This window comes from Asterias rubens, chromosome 17, assembly GCF_902459465.1.
Source record: "Asterias rubens chromosome 17, eAstRub1.3, whole genome shotgun sequence".
Classification (NCBI taxonomy): domain Eukaryota; kingdom Metazoa; phylum Echinodermata; class Asteroidea; order Forcipulatida; family Asteriidae; genus Asterias; species Asterias rubens.
Genome location: NC_047078.1, coordinates 3,463,245 through 3,479,232, shown reverse-complemented (window position 1 = coordinate 3,479,232; position 15,988 = coordinate 3,463,245). Strand labels below are relative to the sequence as shown.

Below are 15,988 nucleotides of genomic sequence, written 5' to 3'. Positions count from 1 at the left end.
TTTTTTTCGATTTTAATTTAGCATCTTAAAAATCTTTCATTAAGGTAGCGTGGCCGAGCGGTCTAAGGCGCTGGTTTAAGGCACCAGTCATTTCGATGGCGTGGGTTAGAATCCCACCGCTGCCAACTTGTTTTTCGTTTAAAACATACTTTTTTTCGATTTTAATTTAGCATCTTAAAAGTATTTCATTATGGGAGTGTGGCCGAGTGGTCTAAGGCGCTGGTTTAAGGCACCAATCATTTTGATGGCGTGGGTTCGAATCCCACCGCTGCCAACTTGTTTTTCGTTTAAAACACAGATATTTTAATTATGTATTTAGCCTCTTAAAACTATATCATCAAGGTAGTATGGCCGAGTGGTGTAAGGCCCTGGTTTTAGGCACCAGTCATTTCGATGGCGTGGGTTCGAATCCCACCGCTGCCAACTTGTTTTTCATTTAAAACACAGAAGTTTTAATTTGTGTATTTAGCCTCTTAAAAGTATATCATCAAGGTAGCATGGCCGAGCGGTCTAAGGCCCTGGTTTTAGGCACCAGTCATTTCGATGGCGTGGGTTCGAATCTCACTGCTGCCAACTTGTTTTTCATTTAAAACAAAGATGTTTTCGTTTTTGTATTTAGCCTCTTCAAAGTCTTTGTTAAGGTAGCGTGGCCGAGCGGTCTAAGGCGCTGGTTTAAGGCACCAGTCATTTGGATGGCGTGGGTTCGAATCCCACCGCTGCCAACTTGTTTTTTGTTTAAAACATACTTGTTTTCATTTTTAATTTAGCATCTTTAAATACTTACATTAAGGTAGCGTGGCCGAGTGGTCTAAGGCGCTGGTTTTAGGCACCAGTCATTTCGATGGCGTGGGTTCGAATCCCACCGCTGACAACTTGTTTTTCGTTTAAAACATACTTTTTTCAATTTTAATTGAGCATCTTAAAAGTCTTTCTTTAAGGTAGCGTGGCCGAGCGGTCTAAGGTGCTGGTTTAAGGCACCAGTCATTTCGACGGCGTGGCTTCGAAACCCAACGCTGCCGACTTGTTTTTCGTTTAAAACACAGATATTTTAATTATGTATTTAGCCTCTTAAAACTATATCATCAAGGTAGTATGGCCGAGTGGTCTAAGGCCCTGGTTTTAGGCACCAGTCATTTCGATGGCGTGGGTTCGAATCCCACTGCTGCCAACTTGTTTTTCATTTAAAACACAGATGTGTTCGTTTTTGTACTTAGCCTCTTCAAAGTCTTTCATTAAGGTAGCGTGGCCGAGCGGTCTAAGGCGCTGGTTTAAGGCACCAGTCATTTCGATGGCGTGGGTTCGAATCCCACTGCTGCCAACTTGTTTTTCGTTTAAAACATACTTGTTTTCATTTTTAATTGAGCATCTTTAAAGACTTACATTAAGGTAGCGTGGCCGAGCGGTCTAAGGCACTGGTTTTAGGCACCAGTCATTTCCATGACGTGGGTTCGAATCCCACCGCTGCCAACTTGTTTTTCATTTAAAACACAGAAGTTTTAATTTGTGTATTTAGCCTCTTAAAAGTATATCATCAAGGTAGCATGGCCGAGCGGTCTAAGGCCCTGGTTTTAGGCACCAGTCATTTCGATGGCGTGGGTTCGAATCTCACTGCTGCCAACTTGTTTTTCATTTAAAACACAGATGTTTTCGTTTTTGTATTTAGCCTCTTCAAAGTCTTTGATTAAGGTAGCGTGGCCGAGCGGTCTAAGGCGCTGGTTTAAGGCACCAGTCATTTGGATGGCGTGGGTTCGAATCCCACCGCTGCCAACTTGTTTTTTGTTTAAAACATACTTGTTTTCATTTTTAATTTAGCATCTTTAAAGACTTACATTAAGGTAGCGTGGCCGAGTGGTCTAAGGCGCTGGTTTTAGGCACCAGTCATTTCGATGGCGTGGGTTCGAATCCCACCGCTGGCAACTTGTTTTTCGTTTAAAACATACTTTTTTCAATTTTAATTGAGCATCTTAAAAGTCTTTCTTTAAGGTAGCGTGGCCGAGCGGTCTAAGGTGCTGGTTTAAGGCACCAGTCATTTCGACGGCGTGGCTTCGAAACCCAACGCTGCCGACTTGTTTTTCGTTTAAAACACAGATTTTTCATTTGTGTATTTAGCCTCTTAAAAGTCTTTCATTAAGGTAGCGTGGCCGAGCGGTCTAAGGCGCTGGTTTAAGGCACCAGTCATTTCGATGGCGTGGGTTCGAATCCCATCGCTGCCAACTTGATTTTCGTTTAAAACATACTTGTTTCAATTTAATTTAGCCTCTTAAAAGTCTTTCATAAAGGTAGCGTGGCCGAGCGGTCCAAGGTGCTGGTTTAAGGCACCAGTCATTTCGATGGCATGGGTTCAAATCCCACTGCTGCCAACTTGTTTTTCGTTTAAAACATACCTGTTTTCATTTTTAATTGAGCATCTTTAAAGACTTACATTAAGGTAGCGTGGCCGAGGGGTCTAAGGTGCTGGTTTTAGGCCGGCACCAGTCAACTTGTTTTTCGTTTAAAACATACTTTTTTTCGATTTTAATTTAGCATCTTAAAAGTCTTTCATTAAGGTAGCGTGGCCGAGAGGTCTAAGGCGCTGGTTTTAGGCACCAGTCATTTCGATGGCGTGGGTTCGAATCCCACCGCTGCTAACTTGTTTTTGTTTAAAACATACTTTTTTCAATTTTAATTGAGCATCTTAAAAGTGTTTCATTAAGGTAGCGTGGCCGGGCGGTCTAAGGCGCTGGTTTTAGGCACCAGTCATTTCGATGGCGTGGGTTCGAATCCCACCGCTGCCAACTTGTTTTTGTTTAAAACACAGATGTTTTCGTTTTTGTATTAAGCATCTTAAATGTCTTTCATTGAGGTAGCGTGGCCGAGTGGTCAAAGGCGCTGGTTTAAGGCACCAGTCATTTCGATGGCGTGGGTTCGAATCCCACCGCTGCCAACTTGTTTTTCCTTTAAAACATACTTTTTTTCGATTTTAATTTAGCCTCTTAAAAGTATATCATCAAGGTAGCATGGCCGAGGGGTCTAAGGCGCTGGTTTTAGGCACCAGTCATTTCGATGGCGTGGGTTCGAATCCCATGGCTGCCAACTTTTTTTTCGTTTAAAACACAGATGTTTTCGTTTTTGTATTTAGCCTCTTCAAAGTCTTTCATTAAGATAGCGTGACCGAGCGGTCTAAGGCGCTGGTTTAAGGCACCAGTCATTTCGATGGCGTGGGTTCGAATCCCACCGCTGCCAACTTGTTTTTCGTTTAAAACATACTTGTTTTCATTTTTAATTTAGCATCTTTAAAGACTTACATTAAGGTAGCGTGGCCGAGGGGTCTAAGGCGCTGGTTTTAGGCACCAGTCATTTTGATGGCGTGGGTTCGAATCCCACCGCTGCCAACCTGTGTTTGTTTAAAACACAGATCTTTTCGTTTTTGTATTTAGCATCTTAAAAGTATTTCATTAAGGGAGTGTGGCCGAGTGGTCTAAGGCGCTGGTTTAAGGCACCAATCAGTTCGATGGCGTGGGTTCGAATCCCAACGCTGCCAACTTGTTTTTCGTTTAAAACACAGATGTTTTAATTTGTGTATTTAGCCTCTTAAAACTATATCATCAAGGTAGTATGGCCGAGCGGTCTAAGGCGCTGGTTTTAGGCACCAGTCATTTCGATGGCGTGGGTTCGAATCCCACCGCTGCCAACTTGTTTTTCGTTTAAAACACTTAAGTTTTGATTTGTGTATTTAGCCTCTTAAAAGTATATCATCAAGGTAGCATGGCCGAGTGGTCTAAGGCGCTGGTTTTAGGCACCAGTCATTTTGATGGCATGGGTTTGAATCCCACCGCTGCCAACTTGTTTTTCGTTTAAAACACAGATGTTTCCGTTTTTGTATTTAGCCTCTTAAAAGTATATCATCAAGGTAGCATGGCCAAATGTGGTCTAAGGCGCTGGTTTTAGGCACCAGTCATTTCGATGGCGTGGGTTCGAATCCCATGGCTGCCAACTTGTTTTTCGTTTAAAACACAGATGTTTTCGTTTTTGTATTTAGCCTGTTCAAAGTCTTTCATTAAGATAGCGTGACCGAGCGGTCTAAGGCGCTGGTTTAAGGCACCAGTCATTTCGATGGCGTGGGTTCGAATCCCACCGCTGCCAACTTGTTTTTCGTTTAAAACACAGATGTTTTATTTTGTGTATTTAGCCTCTTAAAAGTATATCATCAAGGTAGCGTGGCCGAGGGGTCTAAGGCGCTGGTTTTAGGCACCAGTCATTTCGATGGCGTGGGTTCGAATCCTGCCGCTGCCAACTTGTTTTTCGTTTAAATCAAACTTTTTTTTCATTTTTATTCAGGATCTTAAAAGTCTTTCATTAAGGTAGCGTGGCCGAGCGGTCTAAGGCGCTGGTTTAAGGCACCAGTCATTTCGATGGCGTGGGTTCGAATCCCACCGCTGCCAACTTGTTTTTCGTTTAAAACACAGATGTTTTAATTTGTGTATTTGGCCTCCTAAAAGTATATCATCAAGGTAGCTTGGCCGAGTGGTCCAAGGCGCTGGTTTTAGGCACCAGTCATTTTGATAGTGGGGTTCGAATCCCACCGCTGCCAACTTGTTTTTCGTTTAAAACATACTTTTTTCAATTTTAATTGAGCATCTTTAAAGTCTTTCTTTAAGGTAGCGTGGCCGAGCGGTCTAAGGTGCTGGTTTAAGGCACCAGTCATTTCGACGGCGTGGCTTCGAAACCCACCGCTGCCTACTTGTTTTTCGTTTAAAACACAGATGTTTTAATTTGTGTATTTAGCCTATTAAAAGTCTTTCATTAAGGTAGCGTGGCTGAGCGGTCTAAGGCGCTGGTTTAAGACACCAGTCATTTTGATGGCGTGGGTTCGAATCCCATCGCTGCCAACTTGTTTTTTGTTTAAAACATACTTTTTTCAATTTTAATTGAGCATCTTAAAAGTCTTTCATTAAGGTAGCGTGGCCGAGCGGTCTAAGGCGCTGGTTTAAGGCACCAGTCATTTCGATGGCGTGGGTTCGAATCCCACCGCTGCCAACTTGTTTTTCGTTTAAAACAAACTTTTTTTTCATTTTTATTGAGCATCTTAAAAGTTTTTCATTAAGGTAGCGTGGCCGAGCGGTCTAAGGCGCTGGTTTAAGGCACCAGTCATTTCGATGGCGTGGGTTCGAATCCCACCGCTGCCAACTTGTTTTTCGTTTAAAACAAACTTTTTTTTCATTTTTATTGAGCATCTTAAAAGTTTTTCATTAAGGTAGCGTGGCCGAGCGGTCTAAGGCGCTGGTTTAAGGCACCAGTCATTTCGATGGCGTGGGTTCGAATCCCGCCGCTGCCAACTTGTTTTTCGTTTAAATCAAACTTTTTTTTCATTTTTATTCAGGATCTTAAAAGTCTTTCATTAAGGTAGCGTGGCCGAGCGGTCTAAGGCCCTGGTTTAAGGCACCAGTCATTTCGATGGCGTGGGTTCGAATCCCACCGCTGCCAACTTGTTTTTCGTTTAAAACACAGATGTTTTAATTTGTGTATTTGGCCTCCTAAAAGTATATCATCAAGGTAGCGTGGCCGAGTGGTCCAAGGCGCTGGTTTTAGGCACCAGTCATTTTGATAGTGGGGTTCGAATCCCACCGCTGCCAACTTGTTTTTCGTTTAAAACATACTTTTTTCAATTTTAATTGAGCATCTTTAAAGTCTTTCTTTAAGGTAGCGTGGCCGAGCGGTCTAAGGTGCTGGTTTAAGGCACCAGTCATTTCGACGGCGTGGCTTCGAAACCCACCGCTGCCTACTTGTTTTTCGTTTAAAACACAGATGTTTTCATTTGTGTATTTAGCCTATTAAAAGTCTTTCATTAAGGTAGTGTGGCTGAGCGGTATAAGGCGCTGGTTTAAGGCACCAGTCATTTCGATGGCGTGGGTTCGAATCCCACCGCTGCCAACTTGTTTTTCGTTTAAAACACAGATGTTTTAATTTGTGTATTTGGCCTCCTAAAAGTATATCATCAAGGTAGCGTGGCCGAGTGGTCCAAGGCGCTGGTTTTAGGCACCAGTCATTTTGATAGTGGGGTTCGAATCCCACCGCTGCCAACTTGTTTTTCGTTTAAAACATACTTTTTTCAATTTTAATTGAGCATCTTTAAAGTCTTTCTTTAAGGTAGCGTGGCCGAGCGGTCTTAGGTGCTGGTTTAAGGCACCAGTCATTTCGACGGCGTGGCTTCGAAACCCACCGCTGCCTACTTGTTTTTCGTTTAAAACACAGATGTTTTCATTTGTGTATTTAGCCTATTAAAAGTCTTTCATTAAGGTAGTGTGGCTGAGCGGTATAAGGCGCTGGTTTAAGGCACCAGTCATTTCGATGGCGTGGGTTCGAATCCCATCGCTGCCAACTTGTTTTTTGTTTAAAACATACTTTTTTCAATTTTAATTGAGCATCTTAAAAGTCTTTCATTAAGGTAGCGTGGCCGAGCGGTCTAAGGTGCTGGTTTAAGGCACCAGTCATTTCGATGGCGTGGGTTCGAATCCCACCGCTGCCAACTTGTTTTTCGTTTAAAACAAACTTTTTTTCATTTTTATTGAGCATCTTAAAAGTTTTTCATTAAGGTAGCGTGGCCGAGCGGTCTAAGGCGCTGGTTTAAGGCACCAGTCATTTCGATGGCGTGGGTTCGAATCCCACCGCTGCCAACTTGTTTTTCGTTTAAAACACAGATGTTTTAATTTGTTTATTTAGCCTCTTAAAAGTATATCATCAAGGTAGCGTGTCCGAGCAGTCTAAGGTGCTGGTTTAAGGCACCAGTCATTTCGATGGCGTGGGTTCGAATCCCATCGCTGCCAACTTGTTTTTCGTTTAAAACATACTTTTTTAAATTTTAATTGAACATCTTAAAAGTCTTTCATCAAGGTAGCATGGCCGAGCGGTCTAAGGCGCTGGTTTTAGGCATCAGTCATTTCGATGGCGTGGGTTCGAATCCCACTGCTGCCAACTTGTTTTTCGTTAAAACACAGATGTTTTCGTTTTTGTATTTAGCCTCTTCAAAGTCTTTCATTAAGGTAGTGTGACCGAGCGGTCTAAGGCGCTGGTTTTAGGCACCAGTCAATTCGATGGCGTGGGTTCAAATCCCACCGCTGCCAACTTGTTCTTTGTTTAAAACATACTTGTTTTCATTTTTAATTTAGCATCTTAAAAGTCTTACATTAAGGTAGCGTGGCCGAGCGGTCTAAGGCGCTGGTTTTAGGCACCAGTCATTTCGATGGCGTGGGTTCGAATCCCACTGCTGCCAACTTGTTTTTCGTTTAAAACATACTTTTTTCAGTTTTAATTTAGCATCTTCAAAGTCTTTCATTAAGGTAGCGTAGCCAAGTGATCTAAGGCGCTGGTTTAAGGCACCAGTCATTTCGATGGCGTGGGTTCGAATCCCACCGCTGCCAACTTGCTTTTTGTTTAAAACATACTTGCTTTCATTTTTAATTCAGCCTCTTAAAAGTATATCGTCAAGGAAGCGTGGCCAAATGTGGTCTAAGGCGCTGGTTTAAGGCACCAGTCATTATCGATGGCTTGGGTTCGAAAGCATTTTTTTTTTATCAGTACTGTTTTATCAGTGTTCCATCCATGCCAACCAGTGTGGTTTTGTTTATTTAAATTGAAAGGTGTACTTATTATGTTCTCAACGCAAAAACCTGTAAAATTGTTTACTGTAAGAAGTGATTTTTATTTCTTGAAAATATTATCTTATTAAAAAATGTAATCTCTCTAAGTGTCTCTTTCTTTTCCCCTCCCCCTTCTCATTTAGTCCATTCCAATCGTCGGTTACTCTCTATTGGTCAGTTTTCGGCTTCATGTCACCGACGGACATTCATATGGTTGGACGTCAAATCGCCAAGGAATTATCAGGTTCTTTACTGTACGCGGCTTTCTACGCTCTTGTGGTCGTGGTGCTGCTCAACGCACTAATTGCCGTGTGGAATGAAGTCTATAAACAAATAACGGTAGTGTACCAGTCTGTTACTTAATTTTAGTTTTGTTTATGCTGTTTCAATTCTTCGGACAAAACAATAAAACAAGCACAGGCCGTCCAGGGAAGGGCAAAAGTCAACAAAAAAATACCATCAAAAATGATTTGCCCTCTATGACCTAGCCAGCACAAGGTACTATTACACTCTAAAATTGCAGTACAAAATGAAAGCTCAAACATATTTTAAGTTTTATATAAACCTTTGCATGGAGGAGTTAAAACAAACAGAGGTTTGGGGTTACTTATGCATGCAATTCACCGCAGTCCAGTGTTTACATGCACTGCATGACTTACAATTTACAAAGGTGTAGGTTTGAATCCTAAAACTGCTTATTTCAATGACTGGATAATGAATTCTTGATTTGTACATTTCATAATCTAAGACGTTAAATCAATAATTGTATGAGAGAGATTGTTGCCAGCTTGGTGTTACATCCCCATGTGGGAGAAATAGACACGTTCCCTTTACGGGAAGATCATTGTTAAACAATTTCTCACTTGCTATTATTGCCAAAATGGGGTATGAAAATAAACATCATTCTGAGCTAGATGAGTGGCTTTTTACCTTCAATAATTTGGTTCATACGAATGTGTTAATTGTTTTGTTGATTTCAGGAAGATAGTGACGTACAATGGAAGTTCTCATGTACTGCTATGTGGATGACGTACCTCGGGGATGATGTCCGGGTACCACCACCATTCAACCTCCTACCAACACCAAGTGCATTGCGCCGTTTACATGGCGTTCTCGCCAAGTGCCCGAGGTTGTCTGGGTCTACAGTGGAAGAGTTTAACGCATCACGTGATGATGAAACGAGTGAGGGAAAGGAAAGCTTAGCATCTATTGTAAGAGGAATCCAAAGAGAAAAGGTATAGATGAGGAGAAACAGATGAACACAACAAGCCCGCCCTTCACAATAGCACATGATCGTCTGAGAGCAGTTGATCAATGACCAATTCAAAAGAAAATTGGTTCTGAGGATTCTGTCTTCCGTATGATAAAGTAACATGGGCTAAATTAGGAGAAATCGTAAGAGGGCGCTATAAGAATAAGTGTGTCCACAGCTCACCGTACTTTACGTTAGACAATTATTATGTTTCTACTTTATGTTTTTCAGAATAGAGAACAAGAAGATCAGCTCACAAACTATAAGGTGAGAAACCTACATTATCTTTATATTATTACTCAAAGTTAAAAAAAGAAAAAACAAAATTGGTTAATAATTAATTTAATTTGTACTTTCATGTACTTTCAAAATTAAACAATTTTGTAAAGTCGTTTTTTATGATTGGTTTGAATTAGAGTTTAAAACTTGACCCAAATGTTATGGTACTGTCATATTAGAAAGTTGACCACCATGGAAATAAGAATGTTATATGCTAAGTGTTTTTCCCGACAATTCTTTAGATTCAAAAGTTTTTATGTTTCTTGTTTGTGTTTTACATTTGTCGTGTCCTATCACTGTACTTTAAAGATGTTTGTTTAAAGATGTTGAAAATCGGTATGACAATTTCACCAGCCCTTACGAACACATTTTTAATGATAGATAATCTTCCGAAGTTTACAACAAAATGTTGTTCTGAACCAAATTGTGCATTAACTACAAAGTAAACAAACTTGCCCATGTCTTTTCAGCGAGTCACTGGACAACTTCGAGAACGCTACCGTTATTGAGAAAGATTTTTGTAGAGATTTTAAAAATCGGTATAGCAATTTCACCAACCCGTTACGCACACATTTGTATTGCCACTGCTAGATAATTTTTCGAAGTTGGCAACAAAATGTTGTTCTGAACCAAATAATGCATTAACTACAAACAAAACTTGTCCATGTCTTTTCAGCGAGTCACTGGACATCTTCGAGAACGCTACGTTATTGAAAAGACTGCTGACGAATATAGTGCCACTACAGACATTTCGAATGAGGATTTAAGGAACACGAGGAATGACGTCATCGCTTTCAGGTCGGGTTTGTTTTTTGTTTCCGCTAATACAACGTTCGAACATTGCATGACTAGCTGTTGCCAACTTCTTACCAACCAAAAGATCGATGGTTTATTAGAACACAACCTAACAATAGTTGTAACAGAAGTTAGTTCTGTTCCAAGATACTCTTGAACCCCTTCCAAACCTTATCAAAAAGAGAAGTTGTTGAACAAACTCTTATTTGCATGAATTCAAAATGGCAGCTTTGATCAATATTTTGGTGATTATGTTTTCCGTGAGCCCCTTTTGTTGGTAAAAAAAAAAAACTCCCGTTTACAAATACATTTTTGTTATTGAATGTTTCACTTATAAATCTTTGCAAATTCTGGATGAAAATGTACGTACGAAAAGTAAACACATTTTAATCTTAAAAACGATCTTGACTTTCGTCTTCAGGTACGAAACGTTTAAGAGAACTTGTGATATGCTCGACAAATTACAGAAAACGCGAGAAGAATGTATTCAACTCAGACAGAAGTCAGCACTGATCCCACTCATCGCTGAGAGGACTGCCTCTATTGGATCCGTCCTCCTTGAGAACATTGAAAAGACAGAGGAGTTCCACACAACACTGGCTGACATAGAAATCGTCCCACCAACCCTGCCCACTCCATCCCAAGTCCCCACGGAAGATCATCCGGTGTTACCAACACCCTCGGAGACAACTCGACCCTCTGAGTCACCAATGCCCCCATTACACTTTAAACCCCAATCGTTATCATGTACAACTGATACACCACCGTTGCAATTGGATACATGTCCCTCCTCTTCCAGCACCCCCACCTCTTCATCAAGAAGAAGGTTTCCTTCAGCAGAGTCGGATTCGGCAAAAACAGACCCGGGAGTGAGTAACATCGCCAAAAAGAATGCTAAGCGAGGGGGACAAAAAAGTACCATAAAATCTAGACTTACAAAAAGAAAGTCTATGCCGTTGGTTTCACCCAAGAAACAACAACAATGGCGGTTTTAAAACTTGTTTTTGCAAAATGAGGGGTTTATAGCCACTCTATGTATTAAAGGCAGTGGACACTATTGGTAATTGTCAAAGACTAGACTTCACAGTTGGTGTATCTCAACCTGTAAAAGTTTAAGCTCAATCGGTCATCGAACTTGTGAGATAATAATGAAATAAAATAAAAACCTGTCACACGAAGTTGTGTGCGTTTAGATAGTTGATTTCGAGAGCTCAAGTTCTAAATCTGAGGTCTCGAAATCACATTCGTGGAAAATTACTTCTTTCTCGAAATCTATGCCATATCAGAGGGAGCTGTTTCTCACAATGTTTTATACTACGTATCAACCTCTCCCCATTACTCTTCACCAAGAAAGGTTTTATGCTAAACATTATTTTGAGTAATTACCAATAGTGTCCACTGCCTTCAACATGTTCTTTAGGACAAACCCACACTGTAATGACTGGGTGGTGAAATAATTTTCTTCCGGTATGTGGTTATGAATTAAAGAGCGTGTTTTCGTATTGACTGTAGCCAATAAGCCTGTATGCGGGTAGCTGATAATGTAATTATTTACAAAAATAGTGAAGGTAGTCGATTTATTTAGCACATAATACAAAGTTTTCTCCGGGCACTTCCAATCTATTAAAATAAATGTACATGTTGATTTATTTAATTACTGTTTGGTGATCGATCTTATTCTAAGACTAACACACGAATTAGGTAATTAATGTTGTATACGCTTAATAAAGAGATGGGTTTTCATGGCAATTGTATATTACTCAGAGTGGGGTAATAGATCGAATGTGATGGGGAGATTGTTCCACAGAGTGAGTGCAATGATCATGAGAAACATAAGGTAACATTAATTTAGTAATTTTACTAATTGTCGTTGTTTAACCTAAAAGTCAATAAAAAAAACCAATAAGTTTTTCTTGTGGCTTATTATTTTTTAATAAAATGTCACATACCGTTATTTAATGTGAACCCCTGGCAGCCGCTTCCAAGGTATCAGAACATGGGTGTGACCCCCCTGGCTACTCAGCTGTTTACGGTTACGTGGCTTCTGACAGGCACCCCGAACGAATTTTCTTGTCAAACTATAGGAATACGCCTACCTCCAAAAAACAAGACAAGATAGCTCAGTTGGTAGAGTGTGGAAATTATATGCCCAAATGAGAAATTTTTCCCCTAGATTAGCGCGTCTGTCAGTGTTGAAGAATAGACAGACGCGCGCGCCCTAGCCATAACTGTAGCCGAAGTCGCCAATTCGGACACGGCCTTGAAGGCAGTGGACACTATTGGTAATTGTCAAAGACTAGCCTTCACAGTTGGTGTATCTCAACATATGCATAAAATAACAAACCTGTGAAAATTTGAGCTCAATCAGTCATCAAAGTTGCGAGATAAAAATGAAAGAAGAAAACACCCTTGTCACACGAAGCTGTGTGCTTTCAGATGCTTGATTTCGAGACCTCAAATTCTAAACTTGAGGTCTCGAAATCAAATTCGTGGAAAATTACTTCTTTCTCCCAAACTGTGGCACTTCAGAGGGAGCTGTTTCTCGCAATGTTTTATACCACCAACCTCTCCCCAATACTCGTCACCAAGAAAGGTTTTATGCTAATAATTATTTTGAGTAATTACCAATAGTGTCCACTGCCATTAACATGGGCTTGAGGAGGTTGATTCAAAAGAGGGCGCTATCGGAAGAATGTGCAAACAGTTTGCTATGGGGTACCAGATTCTCCAAGGGGCCAGTCTGCCACACCGGCACAGAAAACCAGAGGTCGTTGGTTCAAATCCCTCTCTCGTCACCACACATTGATTCCCTTATTAAAGAAATTATATTTTTGTGTTGTTCAATATTAAATACTCGCTCGGCACTATAGCGGCCAGTCTATATTCAGGACCGCTGGTATCACCAGGGGCATATTGACCACGAAGTATCGTCATGGGTGCAGTACATAGAAATATAGCGCGCTGCGAGTGTGATGCATGATGGGATTACACATTAACCAATGAGCGTGCTTGATACGTTTGCCCATCCCAGCGCCTTGGTTAAAGGCATTGGACACTATTGGTAATTACTCAAAATAATTAATAGCATAAAAACTAATTTGGTAACGAGCAATGGAAAGCTGTTGTGCAAATGTGAGAAACGGCTCCCTTTGAAGTAACATAGCTCTTTGGAAAGAAGTAATTTCTCACTAAAATATTTGAATCGATTTTGAGACCTCAGCTGAGGTCTCGAAATCAAACATCTGAAAGCACACAAATTTTGCGAAAGTGTGTTCTTTCTTTCATTATTCTCTCGCAACTTCGACGACCATTGAGCTCAAACGTTCACAGGCTTGTTGTTTTGTGCATAATTGTTGAGATATACAAGGTGAGGAGACTGGTCTTTGACAATTACCGACAGTATCCTAGTCCTTTAAAGCAAGGCCTGGGGACGAGCGAACATTATTAAACAAAGATATCTTTCGAACACTTGGTGGCAGCATACATACCAGGGACTTATTTCATTTTGATGACGTCGTTCAAAAAACCTTGCCTCATTCACGGAAAATAAATTACATGGTTATTCCGGTGTCATCTGTAGCGGGTAGGCAAAGTCGTCAATAGGACAATTGACTGCGCGCTCAATCGACGCCTATTATCCAATGGGCCGCAAAACTATCGAGACAAGTCACATGGAATATATACCAGTGGTACTGCCGTGCCGACTTTGATGATAATGTAAGTTAATATCATTTCATTTCATTTTCATGGAGGTTTGCGGTAACAACATGTAATAATAATCCCTAAATTATTTGGGGTGGTTCTGAAAAACATAGTCGGGTTTCAACTCTGGAATATTCCAGCAGTACTGACGTGCAGAACCTTGATGATAATGATAATTAATTTCACTCCATTTGATTTCAAGACATTCCAGTCCTGACCAGCAGAGAATGAAAATAACTTTATTCAAATTAGTGTTGAAGTGAATTGGAAATAGGGAAAATGGCACTGCGGTGCCGAACCTTGGTGATAATGGAAGTTAATTTAATTTATTTCATTTCAAGACATTTGTTACCATTCCACCAGAGAATCAAGTTAACAAATTATTCGAAGTACTGAATTGAGGAGAATTTGAGATGGGGGCATCCAGAAAAGTACAAGCCGGAGGTGGGCATTGCCCAGATAAACGAAAACACAAAATGGACTAACATAAACATTGACAAGTTTAGTGAGAGTAGTTACGATATTTAATTTAAATTTTTTAACTTTAATTTAATTTTTTATTTTTGTTATTTTAAATCTTTAAACATACACAATAGACAGAAGTTCTGGTTGATTGTAGTTTTGTACCAGCTTTTGGTTTATTGATTCTTTCATAATCAACTATAATACTAATAATAACAATGTTAAACATTTCTAATGAGCCATCTGTCAATGATGACACTCCTAGTGCAAAAAAGAACTATGCTACACAAAAAGACAACAAAAGTTCGAAACCCCTTTTTTTGTTTTCATGTGTCCTGAGTTGAAAACGAGTTATAGTTTGTTTGAGTTTGAAGTGGGGCGCTGTTCCTGATGGTTTATTTTGTGTGGTCGTTGCGTTGCCTTGTTCCGTATCTCTATGATGTTCTATTTTCTTTCATATGCATTTGCATTTTTGCGTTTTGGGGGATATTTATACAATTTGTATACAGGAAGACTACTAAGTGCATACTTTATCAGGTTTATGGAACACGGGGGGAACCATGCGTTCATCCATTTTACAGTTATACAAAGTGCGGCTTGGTTTTCACAACAACGCGATCCCTGAGTAGCAGGGTCACGTTGAGTAGACGGGGTCACGTTGTGGCTGGTGTTCATTTGGGTCTAGCGAACTGCGCCACTACGTCATCGTCTCTGATTTGAGGGAAGTTACCTACATAGCAACAGCACTCCATCTTTCTGCACCATTACAGCAAAACCATAGAAATAGAACCCGGAGAACGCTGAGTGTCTCATTGTGCGTGCGGTTTCGTTGTGAGACCATTTTTATGGACGCGCACACGCCATTTTCGTAACGCGTGTATGGCAAAATATTTTGATATCATCATTGACCAATGAAAACACTAGAAATGGTCTATGTGCGCTGACATCTTGCCATTTTGCCATACGCGCGTGTCACACGATGATAATTTTGCCATACGCGCGTATTGCGCGGTATTGATACGCCGCGTCCACAGGCAGACGACACAGAGGGTGGTCGAGCTCAGCATTCTCCGGTGTGGCGGTTTCAACTTTCCGCCGTGTTCAGTTTTCCGAATGACCAAATACGGTAACATTACGTCATGCGATGCCTGCGCACAGCAAGCGAAAGTAGTTCATTTTTAGTGCCGTATTGAGTCATCCGTGTGTTACTCTCCGGTAGCTGTCATGGCGGCGTCCACGAGTACAACGAGGCGGCGAACGCGTGGATCGTATGAAAGAATTTGGTGTGTTTAGGAGTTGTTCAAGGAAGAAAAATATGCCCCCATTTCAAGGGTAATATAGATGGTGCTTTACACGTTGAATACAGAGAATGGTCCAAAAAGATCCAGTGACTTAGTCAATTTTCTTGGGAAAATAGGTAACTCAAAATGGAAATAAAAAGGAAATGAAAGCAGTTTATAGATGTGACAAAAAGCAAATACTGTGTAATTACAGATGTGTTATTATGTGTGTACTGTCTCGTCACCCGGAAAACTGAACACGCCGGAAAGCTAAAACCGTTCGAACAACGTGCTGAAATGTCTGGCAACGTCACCCGGAAAACTGAACACGGCGGAAGACTGAAACCGCCACACCGGGTTCTATTTCTATGAGCAAAACACATAACACGCCATTCAGGCTTCATGTTGTTTTTCCATCACCGACCTCCACCCCCATGTTCAACCGTCTGGTTATTTCTCTGTGTTGTTTTTCTCCATCTCTAGAGTGGGTGTGAGATGTCCGTTTGGTTTGTTTGGCGTATTTTCCCACAAAAACAGTTAATTATATAAGTAATGCAGTGAAGCCACTAGTTATTAATTGAGCTTTTTTGTTATAAAAATAT

At 40.8% G+C, this 15,988-nt stretch overlaps 2 protein-coding genes and 24 non-coding genes across 26 annotated transcripts in view; all 26 read left to right on the top strand.

Annotated features, from left to right (window-relative positions):
- Positions 1 to 192: 192 nt before the first annotated feature.
- On the top strand, positions 193 to 274 carry Trnal-aag. The gene has a single exon. It is a non-coding gene; the product is annotated as a tRNA-Leu (tRNA).
- Positions 275 to 640: 366 nt separating this feature from the next.
- Positions 641 to 722, top strand: Trnal-aag. Its single transcript has one exon. It is a non-coding gene; the product is annotated as a tRNA-Leu (tRNA).
- Positions 723 to 789: 67 nt separating this feature from the next.
- Positions 790 to 871, top strand: Trnal-uag. The gene has a single exon. It is a non-coding gene; the product is annotated as a tRNA-Leu (tRNA).
- Positions 872 to 1,086: 215 nt separating this feature from the next.
- On the top strand, positions 1,087 to 1,168 carry Trnal-uag. The gene has a single exon. It is a non-coding gene; the product is annotated as a tRNA-Leu (tRNA).
- A 68-nt stretch (positions 1,169 to 1,236) lies between these two features.
- Positions 1,237 to 1,318, top strand: Trnal-aag. Its single transcript has one exon. It is a non-coding gene; the product is annotated as a tRNA-Leu (tRNA).
- Positions 1,319 to 1,385: 67 nt separating this feature from the next.
- Positions 1,386 to 1,467, top strand: Trnal-uag. The gene has a single exon. It is a non-coding gene; the product is annotated as a tRNA-Leu (tRNA).
- Positions 1,468 to 1,685: 218 nt separating this feature from the next.
- On the top strand, positions 1,686 to 1,767 carry Trnal-aag. Its single transcript has one exon. It is a non-coding gene; the product is annotated as a tRNA-Leu (tRNA).
- A 67-nt stretch (positions 1,768 to 1,834) lies between these two features.
- On the top strand, positions 1,835 to 1,916 carry Trnal-uag. The gene has a single exon. It is a non-coding gene; the product is annotated as a tRNA-Leu (tRNA).
- A 215-nt stretch (positions 1,917 to 2,131) lies between these two features.
- Positions 2,132 to 2,213, top strand: Trnal-aag. Its single transcript has one exon. It is a non-coding gene; the product is annotated as a tRNA-Leu (tRNA).
- A 332-nt stretch (positions 2,214 to 2,545) lies between these two features.
- On the top strand, positions 2,546 to 2,627 carry Trnal-uag. Its single transcript has one exon. It is a non-coding gene; the product is annotated as a tRNA-Leu (tRNA).
- A 65-nt stretch (positions 2,628 to 2,692) lies between these two features.
- Trnal-uag lies at positions 2,693 to 2,774 on the top strand. Its single transcript has one exon. It is a non-coding gene; the product is annotated as a tRNA-Leu (tRNA).
- Positions 2,775 to 2,841: 67 nt separating this feature from the next.
- On the top strand, positions 2,842 to 2,923 carry Trnal-aag. Its single transcript has one exon. It is a non-coding gene; the product is annotated as a tRNA-Leu (tRNA).
- A 366-nt stretch (positions 2,924 to 3,289) lies between these two features.
- On the top strand, positions 3,290 to 3,371 carry Trnal-uag. Its single transcript has one exon. It is a non-coding gene; the product is annotated as a tRNA-Leu (tRNA).
- Positions 3,372 to 3,588: 217 nt separating this feature from the next.
- On the top strand, positions 3,589 to 3,670 carry Trnal-uag. Its single transcript has one exon. It is a non-coding gene; the product is annotated as a tRNA-Leu (tRNA).
- A 669-nt stretch (positions 3,671 to 4,339) lies between these two features.
- On the top strand, positions 4,340 to 4,421 carry Trnal-aag. The gene has a single exon. It is a non-coding gene; the product is annotated as a tRNA-Leu (tRNA).
- Positions 4,422 to 4,786: 365 nt separating this feature from the next.
- On the top strand, positions 4,787 to 4,868 carry Trnal-aag. The gene has a single exon. It is a non-coding gene; the product is annotated as a tRNA-Leu (tRNA).
- Positions 4,869 to 4,934: 66 nt separating this feature from the next.
- Trnal-aag lies at positions 4,935 to 5,016 on the top strand. Its single transcript has one exon. It is a non-coding gene; the product is annotated as a tRNA-Leu (tRNA).
- A 67-nt stretch (positions 5,017 to 5,083) lies between these two features.
- On the top strand, positions 5,084 to 5,165 carry Trnal-aag. The gene has a single exon. It is a non-coding gene; the product is annotated as a tRNA-Leu (tRNA).
- A 67-nt stretch (positions 5,166 to 5,232) lies between these two features.
- On the top strand, positions 5,233 to 5,314 carry Trnal-aag. The gene has a single exon. It is a non-coding gene; the product is annotated as a tRNA-Leu (tRNA).
- Positions 5,315 to 5,381: 67 nt separating this feature from the next.
- Positions 5,382 to 5,463, top strand: Trnal-aag. Its single transcript has one exon. It is a non-coding gene; the product is annotated as a tRNA-Leu (tRNA).
- A 960-nt stretch (positions 5,464 to 6,423) lies between these two features.
- On the top strand, positions 6,424 to 6,505 carry Trnal-aag. Its single transcript has one exon. It is a non-coding gene; the product is annotated as a tRNA-Leu (tRNA).
- A 66-nt stretch (positions 6,506 to 6,571) lies between these two features.
- Positions 6,572 to 6,653, top strand: Trnal-aag. Its single transcript has one exon. It is a non-coding gene; the product is annotated as a tRNA-Leu (tRNA).
- Positions 6,654 to 6,869: 216 nt separating this feature from the next.
- On the top strand, positions 6,870 to 6,951 carry Trnal-uag. Its single transcript has one exon. It is a non-coding gene; the product is annotated as a tRNA-Leu (tRNA).
- A 216-nt stretch (positions 6,952 to 7,167) lies between these two features.
- Positions 7,168 to 7,249, top strand: Trnal-uag. The gene has a single exon. It is a non-coding gene; the product is annotated as a tRNA-Leu (tRNA).
- Positions 7,250 to 7,766: 517 nt separating this feature from the next.
- On the top strand, positions 7,767 to 11,022 carry LOC117301657 (short transient receptor potential channel 3-like). The gene is made up of 5 exons (XM_033785681.1): positions 7,767 to 7,955; positions 8,597 to 8,851; positions 9,100 to 9,135; positions 9,824 to 9,945; positions 10,364 to 11,022. The coding sequence occupies exons 1-5, from the start codon at positions 7,806 to 7,808 to the stop codon at positions 10,935 to 10,937; spliced, it is 1,137 nt and encodes a 378-aa protein (XP_033641572.1). The 5' UTR covers positions 7,767 to 7,805; the 3' UTR covers positions 10,938 to 11,022.
- A 2,592-nt stretch (positions 11,023 to 13,614) lies between these two features.
- Positions 13,615 to 15,988, top strand: part of LOC117301858 (short transient receptor potential channel 4-like) — a 30,933-nt gene continuing 28,559 nt past the window's right edge. The window contains exon 1 of the mRNA XM_033785850.1: positions 13,615 to 13,659. The gene's annotated coding sequence lies outside the window, so the exon portion shown is untranslated. The remainder of the gene's footprint in view (positions 13,660 to 15,988) is intronic.

Bases quoted from the DNA above. Each gene is read 5' to 3' on its own strand.
- LOC117301657 (XM_033785681.1), top strand. From the start codon at position 7,806: ATGTCACCGACGGACATTCATATGGTTGGACGTCAAATCGCCAAGGAA. The intron at 8,852-9,099 runs GTATAGATGAGG...TATGTTTTTCAG, and splicing joins GAGGAATCCAAAGAGAAAAG to AATAGAGAACAAGAAGATCA. The intron at 9,946-10,363 runs GTCGGGTTTGTT...TTTCGTCTTCAG, and splicing joins AATGACGTCATCGCTTTCAG to GTACGAAACGTTTAAGAGAA.